Source organism: Chlamydotis macqueenii, chromosome 1, assembly GCF_036417535.1.
Source record: "Chlamydotis macqueenii isolate bChlMac1 chromosome 1, bChlMac1.mat, whole genome shotgun sequence".
NCBI classification, from domain to species: Eukaryota; Metazoa; Chordata; class Aves; order Otidiformes; family Otididae; genus Chlamydotis; species Chlamydotis macqueenii.
Genome location: NC_141556.1, coordinates 119,485,967 through 119,512,952, shown reverse-complemented (window position 1 = coordinate 119,512,952; position 26,986 = coordinate 119,485,967). Strand labels below are relative to the sequence as shown.

General features: G+C 39.4%; 1 protein-coding gene across 2 annotated transcripts in view; it reads left to right on the top strand.

Annotated features, from left to right (window-relative positions):
• DSCAM (DS cell adhesion molecule) overlaps nucleotides 1-26,986 on the top strand; it is a 401,860-nt gene that overhangs the window by 244,066 nt on the left and 130,808 nt on the right. For both annotated transcript variants that reach the window (XM_086739932.1, XM_086739937.1), the window contains 2 exons: nucleotides 4,741-4,860; nucleotides 8,474-8,647. In XM_086739932.1, coding sequence (XP_086596058.1) covers nucleotides 4,741-4,860; nucleotides 8,474-8,647 — 294 coding nt within the window. The remainder of the gene's footprint in view (nucleotides 1-4,740; nucleotides 4,861-8,473; nucleotides 8,648-26,986) is intronic.

Sequence of the window (26,986 nt, the reverse complement as noted above, 5' to 3'; positions counted from 1 at the left end):
AGTAGTGAGAAAAGAGGTACTGAAGCAAATGTCTTCTCTGAGTAGATAATTGGAACAGGGCAAGTGATTGCCCAGAGCTGCTGCTGCTGGAATTTCATGTTTGATGCTTGCCTATAACGAATTAACACAACATGTAAGTTTGTCAGTGTGACAGCCATTTGGAAAGCTGAAATGTTTGACAGCACTAAATACATCTCCTAGTACAAAGGTGACTCTTACCTCTATGGCTGTTCCTTCAGTTTCTTGTAGCAGTGGAGCTGCTTTGTATATAGTTAGTCAATAAACAGCTTTGCATTATAGCTATAGGAGTCTATGAGGAAAAAGGTCCAGTTAAAGGGATTCTTTACTCTCCAGAAGATTGTTCTCCTCTTTTAAAAACCAGTTGTATCTATGAAGGTGAAAAGAGAAAGTTGGAGGGGAGTCTGGACTACGGAGGCACAGAGAGGAAGGCTCAAACTGGAGAGAGTACTGGAGAGTACTGGACAGAATACTCTGGAGAGAGTAGCCCTAGATACCTACAACTTTTAGCAGTTGCGTCCATACTAACAGTGGCAGCTCAAGTTTCTCCTTAACGAAATCTTGAGACTCTCTAGTATAATGGGAGGTGCTATTTGCATAAACTATAAAATATAGAATCATAGAATAGTTTGGGCTGGAAGGGGTCTAGTCCAACACCCCTGCAAGAAGCAGGGACATCTCCAACCAGGTCAGGTTGCTCAGAGCCCCATCCAACCTGGCCTTGAATGTTTCCAGGGATGGGCATCAACCAGCTTTCCAGGCAACCTGTTTCAGTGTTTCACCACCATCACAGTAAATAATTTCTTCCTTATGTCTAATCTAAATCTACCTCCTTCTACTTTAAAAACATTACCCCTTGTCCTATCACTACAGGCCCTGCTGAAGAGTTTCTCCCCATCTTTCCAGTAGGCCCCCTTTAGGTACTGGAAGGCCGCTATAAGGTCTCCTTGGAGCCTTCTCTTACCCAAGCTGAACAGCCCCAACGCTCTCAGCCTGTCCTCATAGGAGAGGTTGTCATAGGAGAGGTGCTCCAGCCCTCTGATCACTTTCATGGCCCCCCTCTGGACTCATTTCAACAGGTCCATGTTCTTCTTATGTTGGGAGCTTCAGAGCTGAACACAGTACTCCAGGTGGGGTCTCACCAGAGCAGAGTAGAGAGGGGGAAATCACCTCTCTCGACCTGCTGGCCACGCTGCTTTTGATGCATCCCAGGATGTGGTTGGCTTTCTGTGCTGCCAATGCACATTGCTGGCTCATGTTGACTTTCTCGTCTGCTAATACCTCCAAGCCCTTTTCCTCAGGGCTGCTCTCAATCCATTCTCTGCCCAGCCTGTATTTGTGCTTGGGAATGCCCTGACCCATGTGCAGGACCTTACTCTTGGCCTGGTTGAGCTCTATGAGGTTTGCACAGGCCCACCTCTCCAGCCTGTCAAGGTCCCTTTTGATGGCATCCCTTTCCTCCAGTGTGTCAACTGCACCGCACAGTTTGGTGTCGTCGGCAAACTTGCTGAGGGTGCACTCTATTGCACTGTCTGTGTCGCCAGCAAAGATGTTAAACAGTGCCAGTCCCAATACTAACCCCTGAGGAATGCCGCTCATCTCCATTTGGACAGCGAGCCATTGACTGCAATTCATTGAGTGCAGCCATCCAGGCAATTCCTTATCCACTCAGTGGTCAACCCATCAAACCCATGTCTCTCCAGTTTAGAGACAAGGATGCCGTGCGGAACAGTTTAAAATGCTTTGCACAAGTCCAGGTAGATGATGTCAGTTGCTCATCTCTTGTCCACCAATGCTGTAACTCTGTCATAGAAGGCCACCAAATTGGTCAGACTAAGGGCATGATTTGCCCTTCATGAAGCCATGTTGGCTGTCAACAATCACCTCCTTATTTTCCATGTGCCTTAGCATAGTTTCTGGGAGGATCTGCTCCATGATCTTGTCAGGCTCAGAGATGAAACTGACCAGCTTGTAGTTCCCCAGGGCTTCCTTGTTTCTCTTTTTAAAAATGGAAGTTATGTTTCCCCTTTTCTGGTCAGTGGGGACCTCACTGGACTGCCATGACTTTTCAAGTATGATGGATAGTGGCTTAGATGTTTCATCTGCCAGTTCCCTCAGGACCCATGGATGCATCTTATTGGGTCCCATGGACTTGTGCACCTTCAGGTTCCTTATATGGTCTTGAACCTGCTCTTCCGCTACAGTGGATGGTTCTTCATTCTCCCAGTACCTGCTTTCACCTTCTGTGACTTGAGTGATGCAGCTACAGCCCTTTCAGGTGAAGACTGAGGCAAAAAAAAAGTTGTTGAGTACCTCAGCTTTCTCCATGTCGTGGGTAACCAGGTCTCCCATTCCCTTTTGCAGAAGGCCCATGTTGTCCCTGGTCTTCCTTTTATCCCTGACGTACCTACAGAAGCTTTTCTCGTTGCCCTTGACTTCCCTGGCCAGATTTAATTCTGGCAGGGCTTTAGCCTTCCTATCTTGATCCCTGGCTGCTTGGACAATCTCTCTGTATTCCTCTGATGCTACCTATCCTTACTTCTGCTCTCTGTAGGCCTCCTTTTTGTGTTTCAGTTTGTCCAGCAGCTTCTTGTTCATCCATGCGGGCTGTCTGGTATTTTTGTCTAACTTCTTTTTTGTTGAGATGCATCACTCCTGAGCTTGGAGGAGGTGATCCTTTAATATTAACCAGCTTTCTTGGGCCCCTCTTCCCTCCAGGGCTGTATCCCATGGTACTCTACCAAGCAGATCCCAGAGGAGGCCAAAGTCTGCTCTTCTAAAGTCCAGGGTAGTGAGCTTACTGCACGCCCTCCTCACTGACCTAAGGATCTTGAACTCCACCATTTCATGTTCACTGCAGCCAAGGCTGCCCTTGGGCTCCACATTCCCCACCAGCCCCTCCTTGTTGGTGAGAACAAGGTCCAGCATAGCACCTCTCCTTGTTGGCTCCTCTGTCACTTGGAGAAGGAAGTTATCATCAATGCATTCAAGGGACCTCCTAGATAGCTTGTGCTGTGCTGTGTTTTCTCTCCAACAGATATCAAGGTAGTAGAAGTTCCCCTATGAGGACCAGTGCTTATTACTGTGAGGCTGCTCCTATCTATGAGAGTGTTTATACTGAAAAAGTTTAAAGTCATATATTATAGCATATCTGCTGTGCTGCTGCTGCACAATTTTTCTGATGTATAAGTAGTACTACATTTATGGTCATTAAAGGCTTTTTCAGGTCCTAGAGCGAATAGACATTGTCCTGATGATCGCCTTCTGTGCTACCTTATGTTTCCTCATGCTACAGCCCTCTCCCATACTTCCTTTCTTAATTTCTAGCACTTCTGGAGAGGCAGGTGGTGGGGTCTGATGGGGGTTTGGGTCAGAGCGAAGAGCGTTGGGCCCTTTTTTCTGTCTCCCCCAACTTTCAGACAAAGTCAGCATTGACTGGACCTGCGGAGCTGTGACTCCATGAGGTTGCATCTGTGTTCCTGTGTACATACACTGCAGTAGGGCGAGGAAAGCAAGGAACTATAAGGATTTTTTCCTTTACTGCATTAGATCTGAGTGTGTTGCTGTACTTGATTTGAGAGGAAAAAAAGTCTGTCCAGGCTCAATCACCTTACTACATTTTTTTCTGTAGCACTGTAAGAAAAGACGAGAAGAATAACATGGAATAAAGACACAAATAATTTACTTTTTTTTTTCTCAGGTATTTACTTCATGATTTGAACCGAAGAACTGGAGGTCAACAAAAATCTGTGACCTTAACTGACTTCAATACTATCATTAAGCACCTTTACTATTTAGTAACTTTTGTGAATCTTTCAACATTCTTCACAGTTTTCAGCTTTTATTTCAAACTTGGTCAAATCTGCAGATTTTACTGAGACTTTGACATTTAGTATCAGCCCTTCATGCTAAACTGTAGGTCTAGCATAGTCACAAGTTTTTTTCTTCAGTGTGTATCTGGAACATGCAGAGCTTTTGCTTGAGATAAACAGCTCTTATTTTATTTATGTATAAATAATTACATACTTAACTTATATCTGGAAGGCTCACTGCAGCGGATTTATACTGCCTTAGAATAAGTCTAAAAATACATATGTATTGATGCACATCTATGCCAGTAAGACTTCTTGTCTTCAACTTAATGAAAGCAAATTCTGTTGAATCTTTCTATAGCTGTTCGGAAAGAAAAGTCCTATTAGAAGTTATGGTTCAAACACCCTCATTTTAGTATGAAGTGATTTGATTTCTATTAAAAGTGTTATTTTTTTAAGATAATTTACACTAGATAATTTAATTCTTTTTCTAAAGCTTACTAGTTCACTGTTATTAAAAAAAAAAAAACAAACACAGAAAACTTCCATTGTTCTTAGACATCTGTCAAACCTCTACCTTTGTTAGAAAGCATTTCTTTTGTGACAGTATGATTTATCTGTTACTCCATTTTATAACCTCTCCTGTGGAGAGATTTTTATCAACTTATTTCTGCATCCTATAAAGATGAGTGCTTTTATTGTTCCTGGCAAGAAATACATTGAGATTATGCACAGAAAGTAAATAATCATATAAAACTAACTTTACTATGTCACTGGATCATCAAAAAGCTGGTTTTAATTTTTGCTTTCCACTGTGAAATGTTATGCCTCCTTATTTGACTGGTCCGCCATTTTGAGCTGCCTGGGAAGTTGCACAGTTCCTTATGGCTCCTTTTGTTTCCTCCCTCAGTGCCCCCTCGGTTTGTGGTTCAGCCCAGCGACCAGGATGGCATCTATGGAAAAGCTGTAATTCTCAACTGCTCTGCAGAGGGTTATCCTGTTCCTACCATTGTCTGGAAATACTCAAAAGGTAGGATTCCTCCAGTGATCGCTGAGGACAGATTAATTCTGGTTTAGTAACAGTTTACTCACTTGTAAGTTGCTGGTTTAATCGTCATATTGTCAGAGGCTAGCAGGGGGACAATGAGGGAAGTATTAGTCATGTTTATTTCTGCTACCATTTCCCTAAGGATGTAGTGCTGGCCATTGTCACAGATGTAATACTGAGCTAGATGGACTTTCGGTGTGCCTTAGAGACATGCCGGAGCTGTGAATGTGTGCCTGCGTTAGCTAGGGCCTCAGTGGGCAAGTGATGAACTGGACAGCTGAGAGAAAAGAGATACTGCTTTAATTGAAACAACCTCAGAACAAGGTTCACTGGCAGCATTTGGCTGATTTTTTCCCCCTTCAAAATCTGTGATAACATGGCCAGGCGTCTCTTTTCAGCAAAGAAGAAAGGTCAGGTAGCATTAGCATAAGCAGTAATTCAGTATGCATTTTACATAATGCTTTAACATTTTCTTCTCATGTAACAGAACATTAAAACTGGCCCCACTTGACCCTTAGTAACCATAGGAAATGGACTGCTTTTTAATTAAAATATGCTGCCTGCTAGATTGTGTTTTCTTACCAGTTGTCTTCTGGTAAGTTTTAGCAAGAAAACAAACCCTCTGAACTCTGTATCCAATCTAAATGAGTTAAATCTTTAAAAAGCAAAAGTAGATGCTGTTGAGAAGAAGTCCTTATGTAAAGCTCCATGTCATTTTTGGTTTCCTTAGGACCTAAGTCCAAATTATATTTGAAGAAAGAAGGTGAAGGAAGAGAAATATTCATGTTAAAGACTATTTTTGCTTTTATTGATAAATTCTGGTTTGTGGTAAGAAGGGTGCAGAACTCCAAATGCCATGAATCTCAATGGTAGATGGGTTTATAATTATGAAAATAGGTCACAAAGAAGTTATTGTTTTGTTATGTTTGCTTGCTGAAGGAGGAGGCCAAGACCAGCTAGCTGAGTTGTAATTAGCTGTGAAGAGATAAGAAGCATAGTGGTTTGATTTTAGTGACACTCTACCACTGAGCGACAGTTTTTCAAGTTTTCTGTTAACAACTCTGAAGTTTTTAAGTTGAAGGAAGTTTTAGCAGATATGTGACATAGGCAAAGCCATCAAACTGCAGTTTCATTTTTGGTCCAAAATAATTCTAGGTGAAAAGGTTGGTATTTTTACAGAAGCCTGTATTTTGCTAATGGATGTCTGCAATTTCAATAGCTAGTCTAACTAAAGTGCCATACAGGCCTATAGGATATATGCTACGTCTTCCTTTAAAGAGATACACTATTTATTTGGTTTGTGAGCAAGTTTTGTGACAAATTCTGAAATAATTACTGAGGTGAGGCCAGCAGGAGTAAAGCAATCAGATCATAGCTCATCTGTAGGTATCACAACAGAGTAGAAAGGGCATCTGTACACCTGTCGGTAAGTTAGCGTCCGTTTTCATGCCAGCGAAAATGGAAGAAGAGAGTTCACTATTTTGTACATCAGAATAGACAGGTAATGGAAATGGACTTACTGTCTCTAAAGAATATGACAGTGATCAATACAGACACCCAATAATCAGCAAGAATCTGTTGTTTTAAGTCCTTTAGACTTAAGAAGGCAATGGGCACGCACTGAAACACAGGACTGTTCCTTCTGAGTGTAAGGAAAAGATTTTTTACAGTGAGAGTGACTGAGCACTGGCACAGGTTGCTGAGAGAGACTGTGGAGTCTCATCCTTGGAGATATTCAAAAGCTGTCTGGGCATGATCCTGGGCAACCAGCTTTAGGTGGCCCTGCTAGAGCAAAAGGTTGGACCACATGACCTCCTGAGGGGTCCCTTCCAACCTCAACCAGTCTGTGATTTCATGATTCATGAGCATATAGTCCTCCTGCTGATTCATCCATAGAGTTGTGTGTGATAAGCTGCAGTCACTGTGCTCAGGAAGGACTTTGGCTGTAATAGCAGTAACAGTATGTGTGAAGAGTAAGAAGCTCTGCAAACTGTTATGCAAAATTTTGCCCAGTTCTAGCTATCCTCAAGAGTATCAGCCCTTTCCCTTCTGTGAATACCAAATTGTCCCCAGAATTTTTCATGTGAAGAAGTGAGTGCTTACATCTATCTACTTGGGCAATCAATTGCAGACAGGTAGAGTTAGTGAAGCATAAATGTGCCTTCCAAGTAAATGACAGGAAAAATGGCTTATTAAAGAAAAAGAATAGACAAAGCGAGAAGTGGGATATGCATGTGACTAAAATAGTTGAAAAATCAACAATGGCAACTGATTTTTGTGAAAACCTTATCCCTTTAACATTTCTAAGTTCACAGTATCGGCCACCAGACCTTCAGTGTAATTGTAAGTCCCCAAAGCAAACTCTTCTGGGACTAGAATGATTTTTAGTATGCATGTCTGGTCTTTTTTAATATTCTAGATTCATAGATTGTTATAGCTTGCTATTTTATATTAAATCATTCCCCGTAGTATTTATTTATCACATTTCACCTGGGCTGACTCAACCCACTGTGTATAGTAATTAATGCTGAGAGATACTAAGTTCATGTACAGAAAGTGGTATAAGAGAATTCGATTGAAGAAGACTATCTTATGATTTCCGTGAAAAGTCCGCTCTCCTGCTGCCAAAGTAGGTTGCAAAGCCCTTTGTTACAAGAACCATTTCTTAGTATACGCTTAGAGAGTCCAAAATGCTGCAGGAACCTGGACTTGTGGTGGGCCTCTGGACAGCACAGCATGCTGACAGTATGGCAGTATCCCGTTCCCTAGTCCCTAAATCACACACTATGTTATTTCCAAGGAAAAGTAGATTCTTTTTTAAAACTAAAGTTGATACAGGTATCTTTTACTTCCTGTCTTTTTATGAACCTTCCTTTTTTACATTATGGCCAAAAATGGCACCTCATGCCTGGTTAGTAGTCTGAGCTTTTTGTTTGTTTCTTTATTTCTTTGGCTTTTGATTATTTTTTTTTGACAATCCGAATAAATACTGGCTACAAACATGGCAGAACAGAAATTTTATTTATCATCAGCCAGTTAGCTGTAGGAGGAAACAAGCAACACAGTCACTGATGTGGTTTCCCACATTACCCAGAGTTTCTTAAACCAGGTCCTAGAGGTCCCTTGAGTATGCCATGTTTACTACAACAGACATCCCTCTTAGTCATAAGAAATTCATTTGGTGTATGCATTAGGTATGCATACTTGTATGACTGTTCAGCTGTAATTGTCAATAATTTATCAGCCTCTAAATGTACAACAAATGTGCCTTTTTACCCATGAGCGATCTGAAAATCTTCATTTTCTCTCTCCCCCTTTCTGGTTCTTCCTCTCCTGCTTCGTGCTCCTTTTGTCCCTTTGCTTTTAACATGGGCAAATTATTGCTACTCTTAGATTCCAAAAATCACTCTTCTTTCCATTTAATGAATTCAGTTTTGGCAAAGAACCATTCTGTTTGTTCTGACAATGTCAGAAGCCATTCATCTTTGAATTGAATTGAGCCTCTAAGAACAGGAAGCCTTATTAAAAAAAACAAACAAACAACTGAGATGCTTTCCTTCCTAATGAACCTGTTTCTGTGGGGGTCCTGCTCTAGGTGCCGGGGTTCCTCAGTTCCAGCCGATTGCATTGAACGGTCGTATCCAGCTTCTCACAAATGGCTCCTTGCTGATTAAACATGTGCTGGAAGAAGACAGTGGATACTACCTCTGCAAGGTCAGCAATGATGTGGGAGCAGACGTCAGCAAGTCCATGTACCTCACTGTTAAAAGTAAGAACTAAACCACTTCTCTGTGATCCAGATATTACCACTGAGTGAAAAAGGCTTGTCTACTGCATCCTTAGTTTGGAGGGAGGGTTGTGGGGGAGGGAGGGGAGAGATCGGCTTTTGTTGCTTTTAATTTGATGTTGGTATTCAGCTGCATGTTATAGCACCTGAAAGTTAGTATGGTTATTAAAAAAAAAAAAAATGCTTAGTAGAGGAAGAAAAGGGGACTTAAAGGTGAACATTTCTTTTCAAAAATTTGTGTGATGTCTATGAGCTACAGCTGAATAATGAAGGGGAAGTAAGAAAATTATTTGGTTAAGGGTAAAAAAACAAGAACAAAGGAGAAATACCCACAGCAACTGTTTCAAATCTCAGCAGTTTAAGAAAATATGGATTTAGAAATCCCTTTATAAGTTCTCAAGATACTATAGATATCTATCAAGATAGATAATATAGGTACAATTACAGTAGATACCACAAGATGCTATAACATACTGTAAGATATTATAGATACAGCTGCAATAGTAATTTTGACTTAGCCACTGGCAGGTAACTTTCAGATAATGCATCTAATTCTATTGAATCTGGAGTATGTACACGACCTTAACCTATCTGTACTTTCTATGCACAAGAGAAAAAAGCAGCCCAGTTTTTAGGGGCATGTTAGCTGTAACTCCTTCAAACATGAACATAGCCAAGAATATAGAGGAAATATTATTAAAAAAAAAAAGCTGTAGAGATAATATAAGTTCTGACTAGAGAAAAAAGACACTATTGACACTTCAGCATGCCAAATGTTCCTGGATGACCTGTTAGACCATTAAAGAGGTCACCAAGCCATACACTTTCATGTTTGTGGGATTTTTGAAGACTGACTGAGTGCTTTGAAGTTCTGAGATGTCAATTAGCTTGAAAAAGGTTTGCCCTAGAAGTAAAAAGATTTTTTTTTCTGAAAGGAAGGAAAATGCAACTTATTCTCCATAGGAGAGCCATACTTTAGACCACTAATTTTTAGGTTAAGGGTTGTTGTTTGTTTGTTACAAGGTCTTATAATGAGTAACTAAGTTATTTGAAAGGAAAAATCTCAACTTGGTTAGATTTGCAAGCCCCAGTATCTCAGGTGTCCTCTCCACTCTGATTTACCATAGTAGCTTCATCTTCTGAAGAGTAACATGATATCCTAACCTCTCAAGCAAGAGTATTAATTGCATACTTTTTCTATGGATCAGTAGAAGTTCCAGCTTCTGCAGTTTCCATAACTGGCCATTTCTGGGCCAGTCTTCAACTGTAGTAGCAATGCACTGCTGTAATATGCTACAGAAAAACAGCTTTTCTCTGGTTGGCAGCTATGCACACTGCCTGTCTGATCACTGCATGCAGTTTCATGTGTGATAAAAGAGCATCCCTTATCAAATAAGAGCAGGAGCTTCCCTGGAGAGTCAGTTGCTGTTTGAATCTAATGAAAATCCCTCCGGCTCTGAGATAGCAGGCGAGCACGTCTATACACTCTCACACATCCACACTAACACACGTACTGCTCCCAGCACAACTGTTAGAGCAAACACTGTTAACGTGTTGGTGTGTGCGTAGAAGAGGCACAGCTTTAGCTTTAAATGTTAAGGACAAGCTGCTTTGGGGAAGTGTGCCATGGTGGGCTTCAGGTATAGCTGGATCCCCTTTTCTGGTGGCCTGGTTATGGCACATAAGACTTGCACCTGGTCAGGTAGAGAGACTTCAAACTGAGAGCCTGGACCTGTCTTTATTCTCTCTTGTACTGTATCTTGACATTCATGTTCCTTTCTCCCACAAGCCTGTTTCTGGACCCTAGTCCTCAGGTATATAGCCGTAGTACTAGATAAAAGCCTTGGGCTTCTTTCATGAAATTCACTGTGTTCTTAATTACTTTATTCTGCTCCACAAGATCACTCTAAATGCCTTCTTTACTCAGAGGCAGAAGGTGAGACCTGGCCCAGGGAGTTGTTTCTGGGTTACAAGGTAGGTAAGTAAGAAGCAGCCTTCCAAAACATAAATAAAGGTTAACATTAGTACATTTTGTTGTGGCTTCCTTGTGATAAATTGGTTTCCCATCCTCCTTCAGTCTGTATGTGGGTTGTTCATGAGCAGTAACTGAAATCACCTGATAAAGTAGAGTGGCTCAGGTGGATGTAGTCACTGATTATGAAACTAGGCTGCCTCTCAGAAAGAAAGACATAACAGCAATCTCGTTACAGCCACCTCCTTCACTTCTTAAGGAAGCTCAAGCTACAAACCAACTTAACTTGCTTAGCAAGACTCTTAATGCTAAGAAGGAAATGGCAGTAATTCCAGATACACATTTATTTAGTGCCTCGGTGTTTGTTGTGTGACACCTTCACATCAGAGAAGCTGGTCCAACTTCTCAGTTGAAGGGAGATTGTATGAGGAGGGAGTGCAAAGAAAAAAGATGAGAGGAAAAGAAAGAGGCTTCAGGAATGCTAACAGAAATGTGAAAAGAAAGAGCTACCAGAGTCGATACTGAATCAGGAACCACAAGGCTAGAATGGAAGCCATGAAAGCAGAGAATATTCAGTTAGCAGCTATTATCCTTCTCCCTTTCTTTTCAAGAAATGGACATAAAAGTCATGATCAGTGATTTTTTCTCTTCTTCTGAGCCAAGGATAAGTAGTTCTTGAATTCCTTATTCACTAAGACATACAATGTTAAAAAATTATGGGAGAGATCTGGAATAAGGAATCTGGTGCTGTCTTGAGAAATGACTCCTGGTGCTTGGGATGAGACAACTTCTAAAGAATTTCTATAAAGGATAATGAGCCTTTAACATGAAGGGAAGAACTAAAATTATTTAAAGGTTGCCTGAGAGCCACAAGGGAAGAGATGTCTGCTTGGAATGGACTGCCTGGCTGCCTTCATCTAAATTAATGTCACACTTCCTAATTCCACTTTAAGGGCTACATATAACATGATAGAATGGTATTGTGAAAAAAAATCCGTCCTGAAAAGCAAGCTTTCATTAAAGTTTGTTGTTCCTATGTAAATAATCTGTTGGAGACAGTCATGTTAGCCCTGCCCCTTCTTAAATCTAGCACTTATTTTCATGTCAGTGTGGAGCCTGAGAAGTTCTAATCTGATCACCAAAACATTTCCAATATGTGCTGTCTGCCAAGAAAACAGAATTGCTTCATGCACTTTCCTCTCAAATATGCTTCTTAACTATTTGCATTATATGTGTTTAATACATAACCTAAACCCATCAGTCAGACCCACACCTCCTTCCAGCAGGAACATACTAATCCCAGCTAATACTTTTAATGCTAAGTTTCACCAGTTAAACACTTTGGGAAAAAAACCGTCCATTTTTAAAATGGTTGTCTGTGACAAGAGTTGGTGGGATAACAGAAGAGGAGACTATTTGAGAAAGGGAGGCTGGTCACAGTTTAAAAGTGAGTCAAGTGCCCTGTTCCTGCAGCTACCCTGGGTCTTGGCTGAGGTAATTCACCACCCGCTGCTTCTGCTGCCTCTGCCTCCCTTATTGTGCTTCCCATACACATTGACCACGACCTCATCCAGGCAAGATTTGTTTCTCTCTATCTTATCTGGTAGAACACTGGAACAGGTTGCCTGGAGAGCTGGTTGATGCCCCATCCCTGGAAACACTCAAGGCCAGGTTGGATGGGGGGCTCTGAGCAACCTCATCTGGTTGGAGATGTCCCTGCTCCTTGCAGGGGAGTTGGACTAGATGACCTTTAAAGGTCCCTTCCAACTCTAACCATTCTATGATTCTTTGATTCTATGATCTTCAGACAACTCATGAAACAAAGAGGCCCCAGTCACACAATTAGCTACTACTCTAAAATAAATAATAATAGTTATAAACACAAATAAATACAAAAAATGCTTATGAAGGGAGATTCTGAATCTAGTGAAGCTGTTTCCTGCACTGCTAGCTAACAGTTGTTCAGCTGTATGGCTGAAGCACTGCAGCATTTGTTTATTAAAATGGATAGAAGTCTATGCCTGGCTTCCTCCATGGAACTTTATCTGGGCGAGATGAAGGCACGCTTCCCACGTGGCCAGTCAAATGAGTTTGCTTTGCTGCAACACCTGCAGTAAAGCCAGCATGCTGTGATGGAGAACTTGCTGTACTCTGCTCACCGGGGTGCCTCTAAATGCTCATTTTAGTCTTTAGGAAAATAATTCCTCACTGAGAATGTAGGAATGTCGAGATCTGTCCAATTGCTGCTTTTGCTTGTGTATGAAAAGAATAGCATTTATACGTAGATGCTCGACTTTTGTTTATGTCCGGTTTCTCATCAGAAATTCATATATCCCACAAGATGTCAATAAGGGTGGCATTGCCTGTTCTGCACATGGAAAGATAGGTTATGCATGCTATATTGTAAAGGAAGATAAAAACCACCATCTCTAATACCTCAAAAAAATGCTTTTAGGAAGAACAGCAATCATACCATGACAAACTCATCTAAGCCCAGTTATTTTGATATTTCTTAATCTGTCTTTGCTCCATTTTTCATGACCCCATGATCTGTAAATAGTGTTACCTGTGGCAGAACAAAAAAAAAAGTCCTCTGGTCTGATTGTGTACTGTGTTTTACTGTTTTCTTCTCCTGACATTCTGCCATCTTTAAACAAAGAGCTTTTTCATTTATTTGCTTCTTTAGCAAATTATTTTGCTGTTATCTCAGGTAGAATGGATTTTTGTCCTGTGGACAAATTTGGCCAAAATTGGTAAAAATATTCTCTAGCTGAATTGTTTGCACATCTCATCAGAATGAAAGAGTAAGGTAAAGGGAAAGAAAGCAAAAAAATAATTTCAGCGAACTAAACTGCTCTTGGATCTCAAAGTGTCCTTTCTCATGAGCTGGCAAGCTGCCCTTGCCTACCTTTGCCCTTACACTCATGACATGCAGCTCTCTCTTTTGCCATCTATTTCTTGGCACAGAAAGGCAAAAACTATGTTAAATACGAGGACGTGAACAAACTACATTACAGCTCAGTTTAAATTCCAAGTCAGTTGTGATGGATTGTAATACTCTCCATCTGTTTTAATTACTTATTTATTTTCATTAAATGCACAGTCTAAAAGATGCTATAAGAAAGCTACGGTAAATCTTGGAAACATGAAAATTCTCCGTAGACACGAGTATTTTCTCTTCTTAGTAAAACAGTCAGGTTTTTTTTCCTAATGAGGTCCTCCCACAATGAGAAATGAACAGAGTCTGAATGCTGTTTTCTGCCTCTTCAGACCGTTGGCACAGCTTTGATTTAGGGACTTGTGCTTTAATCACCCATCATGTGTCATTACCCCAACAGGCGGCAGCAGCCGCGAGATACAAGCTCCAATAAATTGCACTGAAAATCGCTGAAGCGATCCTTTGTTGATTTTCCTTTACAGCTATTCAATGGCAGATCAGCTGTCATAACAACACAGTGCCTGTGGCAACAGGGTGAAATTAAACGTGAAGTATGTTCAAGGTAGCTGGTAGAAAGCTGGAATATCCCTTTTCTTCTATACATTCAAATGCTTTCTGCTTCTCTCAGTAATGCCAAGCCTGTGGCAATTGGCTAAAACAAATGCTTTCTCTTGTAAGATAATTGCCAGATGTACTGCAGTACAAATACTCGAGAGCTTTTGTATGCAAATCTTTCCAATACTCTCATTTAAGGAAAAGAGGGGAGGTAAAGACTTCTCTCTTTTAAAGAAAAAAAAATTCTAATCGGGTGCAAGGAGAAAAAGAATATAGCAGCCCTTTTTCTTTTCTTCAAGGCTGGCTGCACAGCAATGCTTCTAGCCGGCAGGTGAAATGGATTTCTCTCCAGCCGACTAGCTAGCTAGAAAGTGCACATAGGCTCTGGTCTGTCTTTTCCATTTGTATCAACAGTATCAAATTTACTGTTTTTTTTTTTTTTTTCAGGATAGGTGTCCCTCTCAGCTTTATGTTGCCCAAATAACAACATTCAGAAGGACACATGGGTGGGGTTCATTTTCAGAAGTTTTCTTTCTATTGAAATTTTCACAGTGGATGCAGAATATTAAGGCTTTCCTGAAAAACAACCAGTTTAATAAAGGTGTGAATATCCAGTCTTTTGAATACCTTCACATCTTCACTTTTCTTACAAAGCCCTGTTAGGGATAGGATTCACAAGGTCTGTACTCTAGCTGCTCTTTTATTTTCTCCCTTTACTGAACACATTAGTAGTACTTGAACTCAGCCAAACTACAGATATTTTAACAGTGTGTTCTCCTTTCTCAATCCTAATACCTCTTTTATCCTGCTAAATTACTAGTTTATTCAGAAAAGGTTTTACACGGCTCTCAGATTGCAGTGAACTCTGTGTCCAGATTTGGCCAGCTGTGGTCAGTAGACCCCTGAGCAACAGAGATAATTTCAGATCAAGAATTACTGCTCCTGTGTCTTTGAACACTGCTGAAACAAGACTTGAAAATAATGTCTGTTCTACTCTCATCCTTCAGTTGAGATGATGGTGTTGCAGTGATGGGTACAAGCTAGATAGTTAATCCATTCGTAATAACCTTCATCAAGAAAGTAAGCCCACAAATTTCAGTATAATGTATTTGGCACATTACTGCAAACCCTACCGTGCTTGAATGTAATAAATGATAATCCTGAAAGGCTCTTATCTGGGAGAAAGTATTCTGGAAATTATTCTTACTGATAATTCGGAAGGTCATTTTCTTGAAAGAGAATTTAAAACATAAATATTCAGATTTAGGCTTACCTTCAGATGAAATGTGAATGAATACCCTTCTGGAACACAATATGTCTCAATAATCCTTTAAGGAAAATACATGCCAGCAAACATAGGGCGCTTGACAGCCACAATTTCAGGATTACTCATCTTTGAGTTACTCATTACTCATCTACCAGGTTTAGTTTGGTAAACATTACTCCTCCTCCTAATTTGATAGGACAGGTGGAACTTCCTCAGAGGTCTGATGTTCATTGTCATCTTCCATTCCATGATGTTCATTTCATCTTCCAGCTGCAAAGAGGTTGGGTGCCCTGCTCCTGCCTCTGCTGCCATGCCCCTCCTGGGCTCTGTGTAGCCTCTAAGCCTCAACCGGGAAAGCGGGCAGAGGCCATCCGAGGGTGCAAGTCACTGCTCAACCCGCAGCTGCGCAGCTGGCTCCTTCGGGTAGAAGAGGTTTGCAAGGCAGATGCAGGGCACTGCATTTGGAAGTACAGCAGTGGAGCATGAAGTGGTCGTAGCTGAATATGATGGCATTTGGAGGCTGTGGTGACCTTTGCTGTTTGAATCTGGAACTGGAATATGGAAGAGAAATGAGTAGACATGGTAATTAAATGTGAACATTTATCTCAGAAATTCTCAGCAGAGCACACCACACTTAAACAAAAAAGAATCTTTAAAGAAATCTTCTTCTAAATCTAAAAGCCAGCTGTACAAAACTGTGTCTTAATACAACTAGTGTTAGGACATTGCTCTGATAGGTTATTTGTTTCCTTTTTTCCTTTAATCCATGCAGTAGAGGGTTAATGATCAAACACTAACCATGCCTATCATTCAGTAGTGATGTTTATTGGTTTATCTAGAGTCAAATTGATTTCAAATGCAGTGTGTATATAGGTACACAGTATAACTTTTCTGGAATATTTACCTTAAGGGGCATTTAATGCTTATAGTGTATAGAATTCCCTGTATTTTCATGCTTCTGTTTTGTAAAACCAAATCATTTTCCTGAGAAACATTTTAAAATATGGATACTGCTGTGAATATACAACTTTCATTTGTAGGATGGGAGCTGTATGCAGTGTGTTCACTGGGTTTAATGTTGGCTTCTAGTGAAGGAAGTGCATGCATGATCTATTGGTGCTTATTTTGATATTTGCAGTGTCATCAAGATTTGGGCTTACATCTTACTAACAAAGATTAAATAAACTTAAATCAAGAGAGCATTGTAAAGCAATAGTGGAATGTAAATTAATTTAGCAGGTGTGGGCAGTACACATGACTCTTTTCACTTCAGAAAAGCTACCTTTTATGGTAGTTGTTGTGGTATCATGTTTTTCCCTTTCTCTTTTACTTTTTCCTCATCTCTTTTCTCCATGTCTTGTCATGCTAGTTTTAAGGTAGGTCTCATTTGCAAGGTAACCGTGTTCCAGCAGGACTAAAGCCTCAGGCTCAAAGAGGCTTCTCAGTATTCTCATTTCTCACATCATTTTCCCTTCACATCCACTGGTGCTTCTTCCTCTCTGTTGCTGTTCTGCAAACCTCACACCTCTGCCATGACTTCTTTCTTTCTATAAAATCTTTTCCATCCTACATTTGTTGTCCTATCTGTCTGTTTCACAGCTCCTCGTTATTATTGTCACATGAGTTTAGGATTTGCAGAATGCTATCTGAACAGGAAAAATAGTGGACAGAGTCTTAAATTACAATATTTCTTCATAGATATCTTCATAGATATCAGGGAGTCTTCTGCACTTTAAATCTTCTCAGCAGTCTTTTTCAGTACAAGACCTATGTTTCAAAAGCTTATCCACTGTTTTGTATTATTGAATGATGTCGTATGACCTACATTATGATTCTTTACAGTCATTTGTTTATTTATTTATTATGGCTGATTGTTTATCTCTATCTTTAATTTTATGTAAAAACCCAACTTTTGCATAAAAAAGAGCCATTGAGTTACAATTTTTCACAGTATCTTAAAAAATGTGTAGAATATAAACTTCATTTGAGTATCAAGTGACACAGACATCAAATCAGCTGCATACGTTTTTCTGTGTAATTCTCCTGTAGTAAAAGAAAAATGTAAAAAAGGTAGTTTATATGCAAATATTTTGTGCTTTAGAAAAGAAGAGTTTATTTCTTTTTAAATGTAATATCAAATGTCTCTATTAGCCAAAGACAATCTTTTACAACTGCTTCCATCAGTACAATTTGAAGCTTTTTTTAAAAGCAAGCAATTTTGCCTTCAAATATAAAGAATGTGCCATTTTTTGTAGTACTTTCTTTTTCTTTTCAAAACAGTTTTTCAAGAATTGCATGGTAGCTTTGTTCAGAACCCTCTGAAAATCCTACGATGGTACTCAGTGTAAATGCTGTGTATAGATTCTGCAATAATCATCATAAAAACAAAAATTACATTTACCTCTGGGAGGCATACAAAAGGAACAGAAAATGCAAGGTAGGAAGAAGAGCTGCCTACAAGCAGAAGATGCTCTGTACAGGAGAATTCAAGGCATTGCTTCCTATTGCTTCCCTTTCTGTTGTGCATGTCAGCTATAATCAGAAGGAAGGATTTCCAAATGCAGGTTTACGTTTGCAGTCTAGATGTATTTGCTTTGTGGGAAACAGGTTTTCTTCACCTTGGAGTGTGTTCCTAACCATTAAGATTCAACCACTGCATCAGTGTATGAGCTCCCATCCACATTGTTCATTCAGATATTTGTTTGGTATGTGATGCGTGAACATATCTTAATCTATCACTTTTATGTTTCCTGGGAAATAAAGGAAGTGTCTACTTACGACCACAACAATTGATTTCTGAGTGTCTTCATGGTATAGATGACTAAAGAAGCATGGCTCCATTTTTAGATAAATCTTATTAGGATCCTGCAGGGTTAAGGAATGAATCGATTTGGTCTGTCAAATCAGAAGCTAATGAAAGAATGAGCTCTTACTGTTGGCCTAATTACTTATGATTAATCTAACCCAATCCATTTTTTTTTTTAACTGTCTCCATCAGGCCACAGAATAATTAGTCTTGTATTCACTTTTTGTTTTCTTTTCCATACTGAGTTTGAATATTTGATCGTGTAGGAATTGTGTTGTCTGGGCAGTATGTAGATCTTTGTGAGTATGATGATCTTCTCTATCATCATTTATTCAGTGCCTAGCTTCCATCTGGCAAATTCCTGGTAGCCTCAGGGAAAGCAGTGTCATGTAACTGTGTGGACGCAGGCAAACACACAACCAAATTCAGAAAAGAAAATGATTCTTCAGTGAGGGAATAAATGCTATAGATCCAACTACAATTCTTGACTTGTGAAATGGTATTTTCCATTAAATTTGTTATCTTGCTTAGAAATGTGTGAACTCTCCTGCTGACTTTGCAAAAGAGTAAGCAACAGTGTCAATTAAGAATTTACAAAAGTTGCCCAATGTCTGCATTTATCAGAATATTAGAAGAGAGCTGTCTGTGCAGGTAGGTCCATGTGACTGCTGTTGTGAAATTGTTTTAGCTGTGGTAGCTGTGAGCCTTCACCCTGACGTATTCCCTCGTGCAAGCTGATGGATACTCAGGCGATTGAGGAAGTGGCCCAGCGTGGGCAAGTATTGGCAAAGATGTTGTTGTTTAAGCTCCCTGCTTTTACAATTTAAACTTCTTCTGCTGAAAGCTTCTGTACTTAATTTTGCAAAATATCATGTGATAACATTATGCTGTGAAAGTCTAGCAAGATCTCTTTCTCTGTTTGATCGATGTAAGTTAATGGCCTCAGTTACTGCTGTCTGTGTGTGCACATGTGCATGAACACGTTTGATGCTCATCTAAAAGAGAATGCAAAAAGGCACAAACCACATACAGATGTGGTTAGATGGTATAAGGTTTTCCTGAATGCACTTCTTAGGCCACTTACTTAGCTATAATGCAGCTTCAGAGAGACACGTGAAATGATGGACGTGAGTGATTTCAAATCTTTGCATCAAAAAACAATTATGCATTTAGTTTTTTAGAAGAAAAAGAATTTAGAGCTAAGATGGGAATCCTGTCTTCATTAAACACAGTTCTTGTTTGTGACATTCCTGTTCTGAGTTAAATTTAATCCCTAAAGATTAAAAAAAAAAAAAAGTATCCTAAACATTAAGTTCCTAAAGGGATTTTTTCATTGTTAAACCCTAAGAACCCTAAGTTATAAAAAGTATGTGTACAATTGTCATTCATATAATTAGTGACATGCTGAAGGATGCTTAGCAAAGTAGTTGGCTACTTACGAATTTAAACATGTGTTGCTAGGAGTTGGTTTGGGTTTGGGGTATTGTTGATGGTTTAAAATTTGGCTTAAACTTTTAAGAAAAAGTCTGTTGCATATATACTGTGTGCTGTACTCTGTAAGTATACATAACCAAGCTCCAGCAAATGTCGTAAGCCTTTCGAAGTGAACAGTAAAACACCAGCTGATGTCAGTAGTCTGGCTTTCAGTCAGCACTGCAGGTTCTCTCAGTTCTGTTTCCTCATTCTGAACTTTTCTTGTACCAGTTAAAATAAACTGCTCAGCCATATCATCAGTGACCTAACGAGAACATTTTTCTACTAATTGATATGTCATATTGAGAGATAAGTACCTGAGAAACAATCCTGTTCTCCTCTTATTTCTACATCTTTCCTCACAAAGATGTCTTTTCAGAAAGTTACATAGTATAAAGTTGTGACCACAAAAAGACAGACAAAGAGACAGAAAAAAAAAAGAATACCTCAACAGAGCTATTACATAAGTATATTATGTTGTAAATCTTCAGAGCAGTAGAAAGAGCATCTGTTAGAGGGTTATTTTTCTTGACTTTTAATTACTAGTTATTGATTTTGGTAATTGCACACATGTACATACACAATAGTGCAGCAGGATTTCACTTCTGTGGTCTTATCTCAAAACTGTCTTTTTTTTTTTAAATGAGTGCCTATTATTGTAAGTGCTCCATAAGAGAGCAGTGCTCTGCTATTTTTGTCTTACTTTGCAAGGCAGCATAGCTGTTGCATTTACAACTGGTATAAGCTGGCTCTTTGCCATGCACTTAGAGCTATAAACTCATACTTTCAGCAAGGAAAATCTCCTGCTATCAGATTTTTAAGTGGTGACTTGCCAAGCTGAAATAAGGAAGAACAGACTTTTCATAAGTGGTTGCATATTGTTGTTGAAAATCCAATTACCATTTGCTAAATGCCCATCTCTAAGATTTAAATAATAGTTAAATGAAGTTTCTAGCTTTTAAGGAAAATAGGCATGCACCTAAATGGTGAGGAAGACCATTACAGGACTGTATAGCAATCCTGGGTGCCCTCAGGAATTTTGCTGACTCCATGGAGCATCCGTGTCTGTTCCCAGATCTATTTCAGTGAACTTGCTGGTGAAGAGACAGATGTGAAGGAGGACTCCTGAGTTTTGATTGTTTGTAGAGACCCTTGCCTTTCTGGATCTACTTTGTTTTGGCATTTCCACCAGAATACCTCATTGCATAGAGGTGCTAACACTTTCCCTTTTTGATCTTAGGCCCTCCAGTGTGAAACTGGACCTCCCGAAACACTTAGCTTTAAGTGAGGTATTCAAAAACTGAGAAAGGAGAGAACATCCTGGCCAGAAGGAGTAAGTCTGGCACTATCCACTGTTTAGCTTGGATGACTAGGCCTTCGTATTTGGCTGTGATCTGCTTTTAACCATTGCTATTTAGTTGTTTCACTTGTTAAGGTACAGTAGCAGAATAAATCGGCCTCTCTTCTGGAAGAAGGGGCTCAAATGTACAATCCAGTGAGCATGGATGAGCCAGTGGCTTGGCATCTGCTGAGCTGTGATAGGGGTCCATGTGGCTGCCTAGCATGCAGGATATGCAAAGTGATTACTCAACAATTAAAGAGGTTGAATTTCCTCCCATTTGCTGTGGGGTGGGCATGTGGACCTGAGCAGTTACTGTGGCTTTGCTGATACGCAGTAAATTCTTTGGATGCTACGATTAAACTGTGTGCTTATGTGCTTATATGTATATACCAATATATATGCATGCTATCTTCTGCAATTCCCAATAAGTGCCTTAGATCTAGTCCATATGCAAGCTTATTTCTATTTTTGCTGATTATTCTAGCATGCTCTAATTGTAACATTACTTAGCTGTATTGCCATAAATCTCTCACATGGATACATTTTTCTGGAGCAAGAGTTGACTTTTTGCAGTTTAGTTAAAATTAGTTTCAAAAGCAGGAGAGACATGAACGGACAGATGAAACTCAAAGCATAAACCTGAAACAAATTTTTCTTCAGATCCTACGTTTGAATGAGCAAGCTCTATGTGTGAAATGTAGGAGCTTGAAAGCACCAGGGATTTATCTTGGGGCCATCCAGGGATACTTTTGCCTGGAATATACAGGAGTTAGAGTACTTTTAGGGGATACATCATGTACTTCCAGCTTGCTTACACCAAGACAGCGTTACTTACAGTGCATTAACCTGTTTCTCATGCAGTGCGATGAAAGCTAATCCAGGGAACATTTCATATATGCTGAAATGCGAGTGTCCTCAAGGAGTTATACTTACACCAGAGTTAACTTACTTTCATACTTTCATGCCCAGAAGAGGGACAAGGGAGAGTCATACTATGTGAAGTGTTATAAACCATCTAACTGGTTCAAGTCAGGGGGGATCCGTGCTCTTTTCTGTCTCTACCCATAAAGCTAGTGGGGGGTTTTCCCCAAGTACCATTTGGTACCAAATAGGCAGACCTATTTGTCATTGTTGAGATAATGATCTGCAGGGAGTTGCTTTTGTGATTCTTGTAGTCCAAATAAGTTTAAGACATGGACTGTGTATCCATTTAATTTACATCATTGTATGTTTCAGCAAGATAGTGAGAGCAGGGACTTCTCAGAGCCTTTGTGCAAGTCATGTAATGGCTTTTAAGTTTGGCACGCTCTGTGCGTACCACACAAAATTTTCCCAGCAAAAATTGCCTATTTGCTTTAAATCTGATTTAATCATAGAAGTTATTTGTTTTTCCTTTCTTTTCTTTCTTAATACACTGAAAACCCACTTTTATGTCCCCGTGGAGGCCAAGGGAGAAAAAAAAATCCATGTTTGTAAATCCACAGAGGACAAGGACTTTGTATGGAAAAGACCAACTGATTACTCAAAGTATGAGGGTGAACAAATTTTCAAACGTGGGTGTCTCTTCTAGCGCATATGCATATATATGCATGCACATACACAAATACGGATAATGAATATAAAAATAACTTCATAGCATCACTTGACATCTTGTTTCCATTGAGTATTTTCAGGAAAAAAATATGTTTTCCAGCCAAATTTTGTGCAGTATTAAATGCTAAGCCAATCTGCATAGCATTTTAAAAGTATAGGTCTTATCTGCTGGGAATAATCTATCAGCACATTTGCCTCAAACTGTTCAGTCAAGTCAGGGTTCTAAATTTACACTAAACACTGACATCTCTGTTTTGGCTATGTGAAAATTTTTCATTTGTTTTTGCTTTTCCGGAATTAAGCCTGTGATCTACTTGCAATAGGGAATACTTAATATATATTTCTTGATTGCTTCTACACCTCCACTAGTTTTGTATGGGTATATAGAATTTATTTCTTCTTTTGGAAGCATTTTCTTTTCATGTGTTGCTATAAATATTTCATAATCAATAATTGTAAAAAATACTGCAATTAAAAAGTTAAATGGGTAATATGTGAATGGTAGACTTTGACTCATAAAAGGTTCCTATAGACCAAGACCGAGAACTTTACAATTCTTATGATTTGCATAGAAGAAAAAGGACACTTAGTTCTGAATCAGGAGCTTTGTTTAGGAGGAACAGTCATACTTTGCTTATTTTTTATATAACCACAACATATTTTTGAAAGACAACAGTACAGGTATGGAACATACTTGTACAAATAAACTATAACTTTTTTATGAAGTAGAGAGAACTACTTCTGAATGTTAACTCCTTTATTATGTCTCTCATCAACTGGTGTTAATAGCACTCTAATTTACTCTTTGAGAAATTCTGATTTTACATTTCTTGGCTTTTAAAATATTTTGTAGTTTACATCAGTAAAATGTATATTGTTATTTTATTCACTTTTACTTAAAAATATATAATGCACACTGAAGTAGATACAGTGATGATTATTCTGGAGTTACAGAGTAAGAAGGGGTACTACTTTCATACATATTTAGTGTTTCAAGCCTCTTTGCTTATTTTTTATATAACCACAACAATATTTTTGAAAGACAACAGTACAGGCATGGAACATACAGAGAGCAAAGTTAATGGCGGATATAAATAATTACATATGCAATATACTCATATAGCCTGTACACTCCTTCTATAGAAAAAAAATAAGTAAAAGGCAGCAGAAAAGTCAAAGAGATTAACCCTGTAAAGTTATGAAGCAGTTGGACAGGAGAGGTATGCCTGGGTCTCCCAGCCTGCTCTGCTCCAGTGCCACAAGAAGAGAGATGGAACCAGCAGAAGGCAGTGCTATCTCTCAAAAAAACCCTGTTTGTTGATTTTTTTTTTTTGTAGGAACATATCCCACTGTCCCTGTTCTGGAAAAGCCTAGCTAGTGCTTTGTGCATCTTTGAACACCATTGAAAACTTTGCTTTGGGGGCTGCTGGAAGGAGCAGGTCTGCTCAGGGTTCCCCATCTCCCTCCTGTTTTAATTTATCTGGAGGATTCAGCATGATACAGCCTTCATCGGTTGTAGCTTCTGCAAGCAGTCTATTTTCAAATGTCTTCAACAAGGATCTAGTCTCATTCTAATCCCTTTAGACATGCAATGGCAGTTTTCCTCAGGACTATGTCTGTGGCAAGCTGGATTTCATTCACTCTCGGCTGTATTTTGTGGCTGTTTCTGAATGCAATTATCTCCATGAAAATATTTTGTATGCCCAAACACAGCCTTCTGAAAATTCAAATAAAACAAAAAATCTCTGTGGGATTTTCCTAGCCTTAAGAGAGAAGAGTGAAATGTGGAGCTTGGAAACAAATTTTGGGGGGCCTAAATATATCCTTTTTTTTTTTTTTTAGGAAGCTATAAGCAGTAAAAAGCAAAATTGAGTTTGCTGTGAATGAACAACAGATATTGTACTGAAACCATGATATGACTAACATCAGGACATTGAACAGACAAACAAATTGACAAAAATATGGTGACAGAAATAGACTATATTTTACCTGGTCAAAAGGATGCCCATTATAACAGTGAGGGATAGAAACTATTAAACATATATAAGAACACTTTGCGTATCTGAAATGCCTTTAGGACAGTTTGCTTTCTGTTTGGCACACAGAAAAAGGATGCAAGAAGGATGTTTTTCTGTCTTATGGTTTATAAAAGAAAGGGGGGATGGCATTAACTGCAGTGGGATTGCTACCTACATGTCTTCAGCTCCATTATGTTAGCTTTGTAGACTGACAAACGGTAATTGTTTCCTGGCTGCCATTGGTAGGAGATCGTCTGACAAAAGGTTTTGGAGCACTGCTAGGTTCCTGTTTCTCTCATTGATCTCTATGAGAACAATCATTATGATAATGATTCTAATCCGAGCTTCTGTAATATAACTGAGAAATAAATGCTTCTTCGTTAATATGCCTCAATTAATGGGTCACCCAGTGTAGCTGCAGCAGGTTGCAAGTAAGTAGCTTTCAGGATCTGAGCCCAAATGATTATAGGTTTTCTTTCCCTTTTTAGATGAAATGGATTCATAAGCCTTACTCAAATGAATCGCTCTTGTAGTCATTAATTATAGTATACACATGTTAATGACATCATTATCAGGAGATAACATAATGTCCCAAGGACCACGTGTTACAGTTGTTTCCTGTGCAAACAATTGTGCTTGATAACACAGCCTGTCACAAAATGTCAAAAGAAACCACATGGTGTCTTGAAATGACTGTGAAATTATCATGTGTCACAGCTATGTATGTCATAAACAATACCATCGTGACTAAATTTTTCATTAGCTTGTTGGGTGAGGGATGCTGAAGAGAACAAACAGTTAAGATCTTGAACGTCTCCAGTGCAGCACATAATGCAGCACGGAATTATTTAAAGCATACCCTGTGACTGAATTAAAATGCATTAGTCATGAATTGAGGATATGCATAGTAATAGGCACTATTAAGGACCTTGTGAGGTTTTTGCATGGTTTTATTAAACATAAACAGGAAAGAATTAATTTTTTTAATATTATACAATTTAGTTCTCATTTAGCACCTCTCTTTTAGCTTGTATGAGGACTGGATAGAAAGATTGTAGGAGAGTTGCCAATATAACTCTTACTTTAGCAAATGAAACCTTGGTCAAGCTAAAATCAGCAACAAAGCTTAATAATTAATAACAACAATAAAAAATAGATTATAATAATAACAGCCCTTAATTCCTTTGAGGTACTTTATTGGTGTTTCCCTGTTGGGTCCTATTGCCTCAGGAGCCCCTGATATTATCCCTGCACCTGCGTCAAGCCTAGTTTAAAGCTCTGTCAATGAGCTTCATGTGCAAAGACTCTCTTCCCTCTTTGAGAAAGGTGAGTCCCATCTGACACCAGCAAGCCTGGTGCCATGTAGGTCATCGTGTTATCAAAAAACCCAAAACTGTGGTGGTGACACCAGCCACAGAGCCATGTGTTAATAGACCGTGTGCACCTGTTCCTTCCAATGTCGCTCTCAGCAACTGGAAGGAGAGAAGAAAAGATAATCTGTGCCCCAGATTCCCTTACCAACTATCCCAAGGCCCTGAAGTCTCTTTTGATCACCTTTGGACTGTTCATTGCACCCCTCTTCATCACCCACATGGAAGAGCAGTAATGGGTAGTAGTCCGAGGGCCGTAATAAGCTAGGAATTTTCCTGGTGACAACATGGGAATTCTTGACAGATGGCCTGGTTTTGCACATCTTGAGAGGTTTTGTTAAGATTAAGATAATGATTCAGATTCCTTTCTGTTTTCACATGGAATATCAAATCTTCCAATGTTCCCTACAAAACTAATTATTCAGGTTTGCTGTCTTGCAGTTACCAGCTAGCTCAGCCCTGATATGTGCAATAAATCACCAGTGACCCTCTTTTCACCTCTTCGCCTCAAAGTCCCATTCTCTGCAAAGGACACCATCTAATTAAAAAACACAACAGGGGCCTGCTCAGAGAGGAGGGAGACTTGGGGGGAGAAAAAAAAAAACCTGTGTGACATTATGGGGATTTATTCTGGTAAAATCTGAGGCGAAGAACATGAGCTCTGGAGAGAGAGGTGTAAGAGACTAGTGAGATTTATGAGAGACTGGCAGAGCTGACAATAGAAACTGGAAGACTTACTGAAGCTGCCAGCAACTTTGCAAGCTTTTGGAAAGAAAATCAAAGGATTATTATTTGTCAGCAGCAGTATTAAAAATGTATTTAACTGGCACAGGGCTGAGAAGGCTTTCACTTTCTTCCGTGCTGCAGATATGATTGTGTTTGTATTTTTTTTTCCCACAGTTCACTAGAGTTCAGTTTCTTAATGAGCTGTTCGTTGTAAGACTACTTCTGGGCACTCTGTCTCTTGGTTGATGTCACTCGTACAGA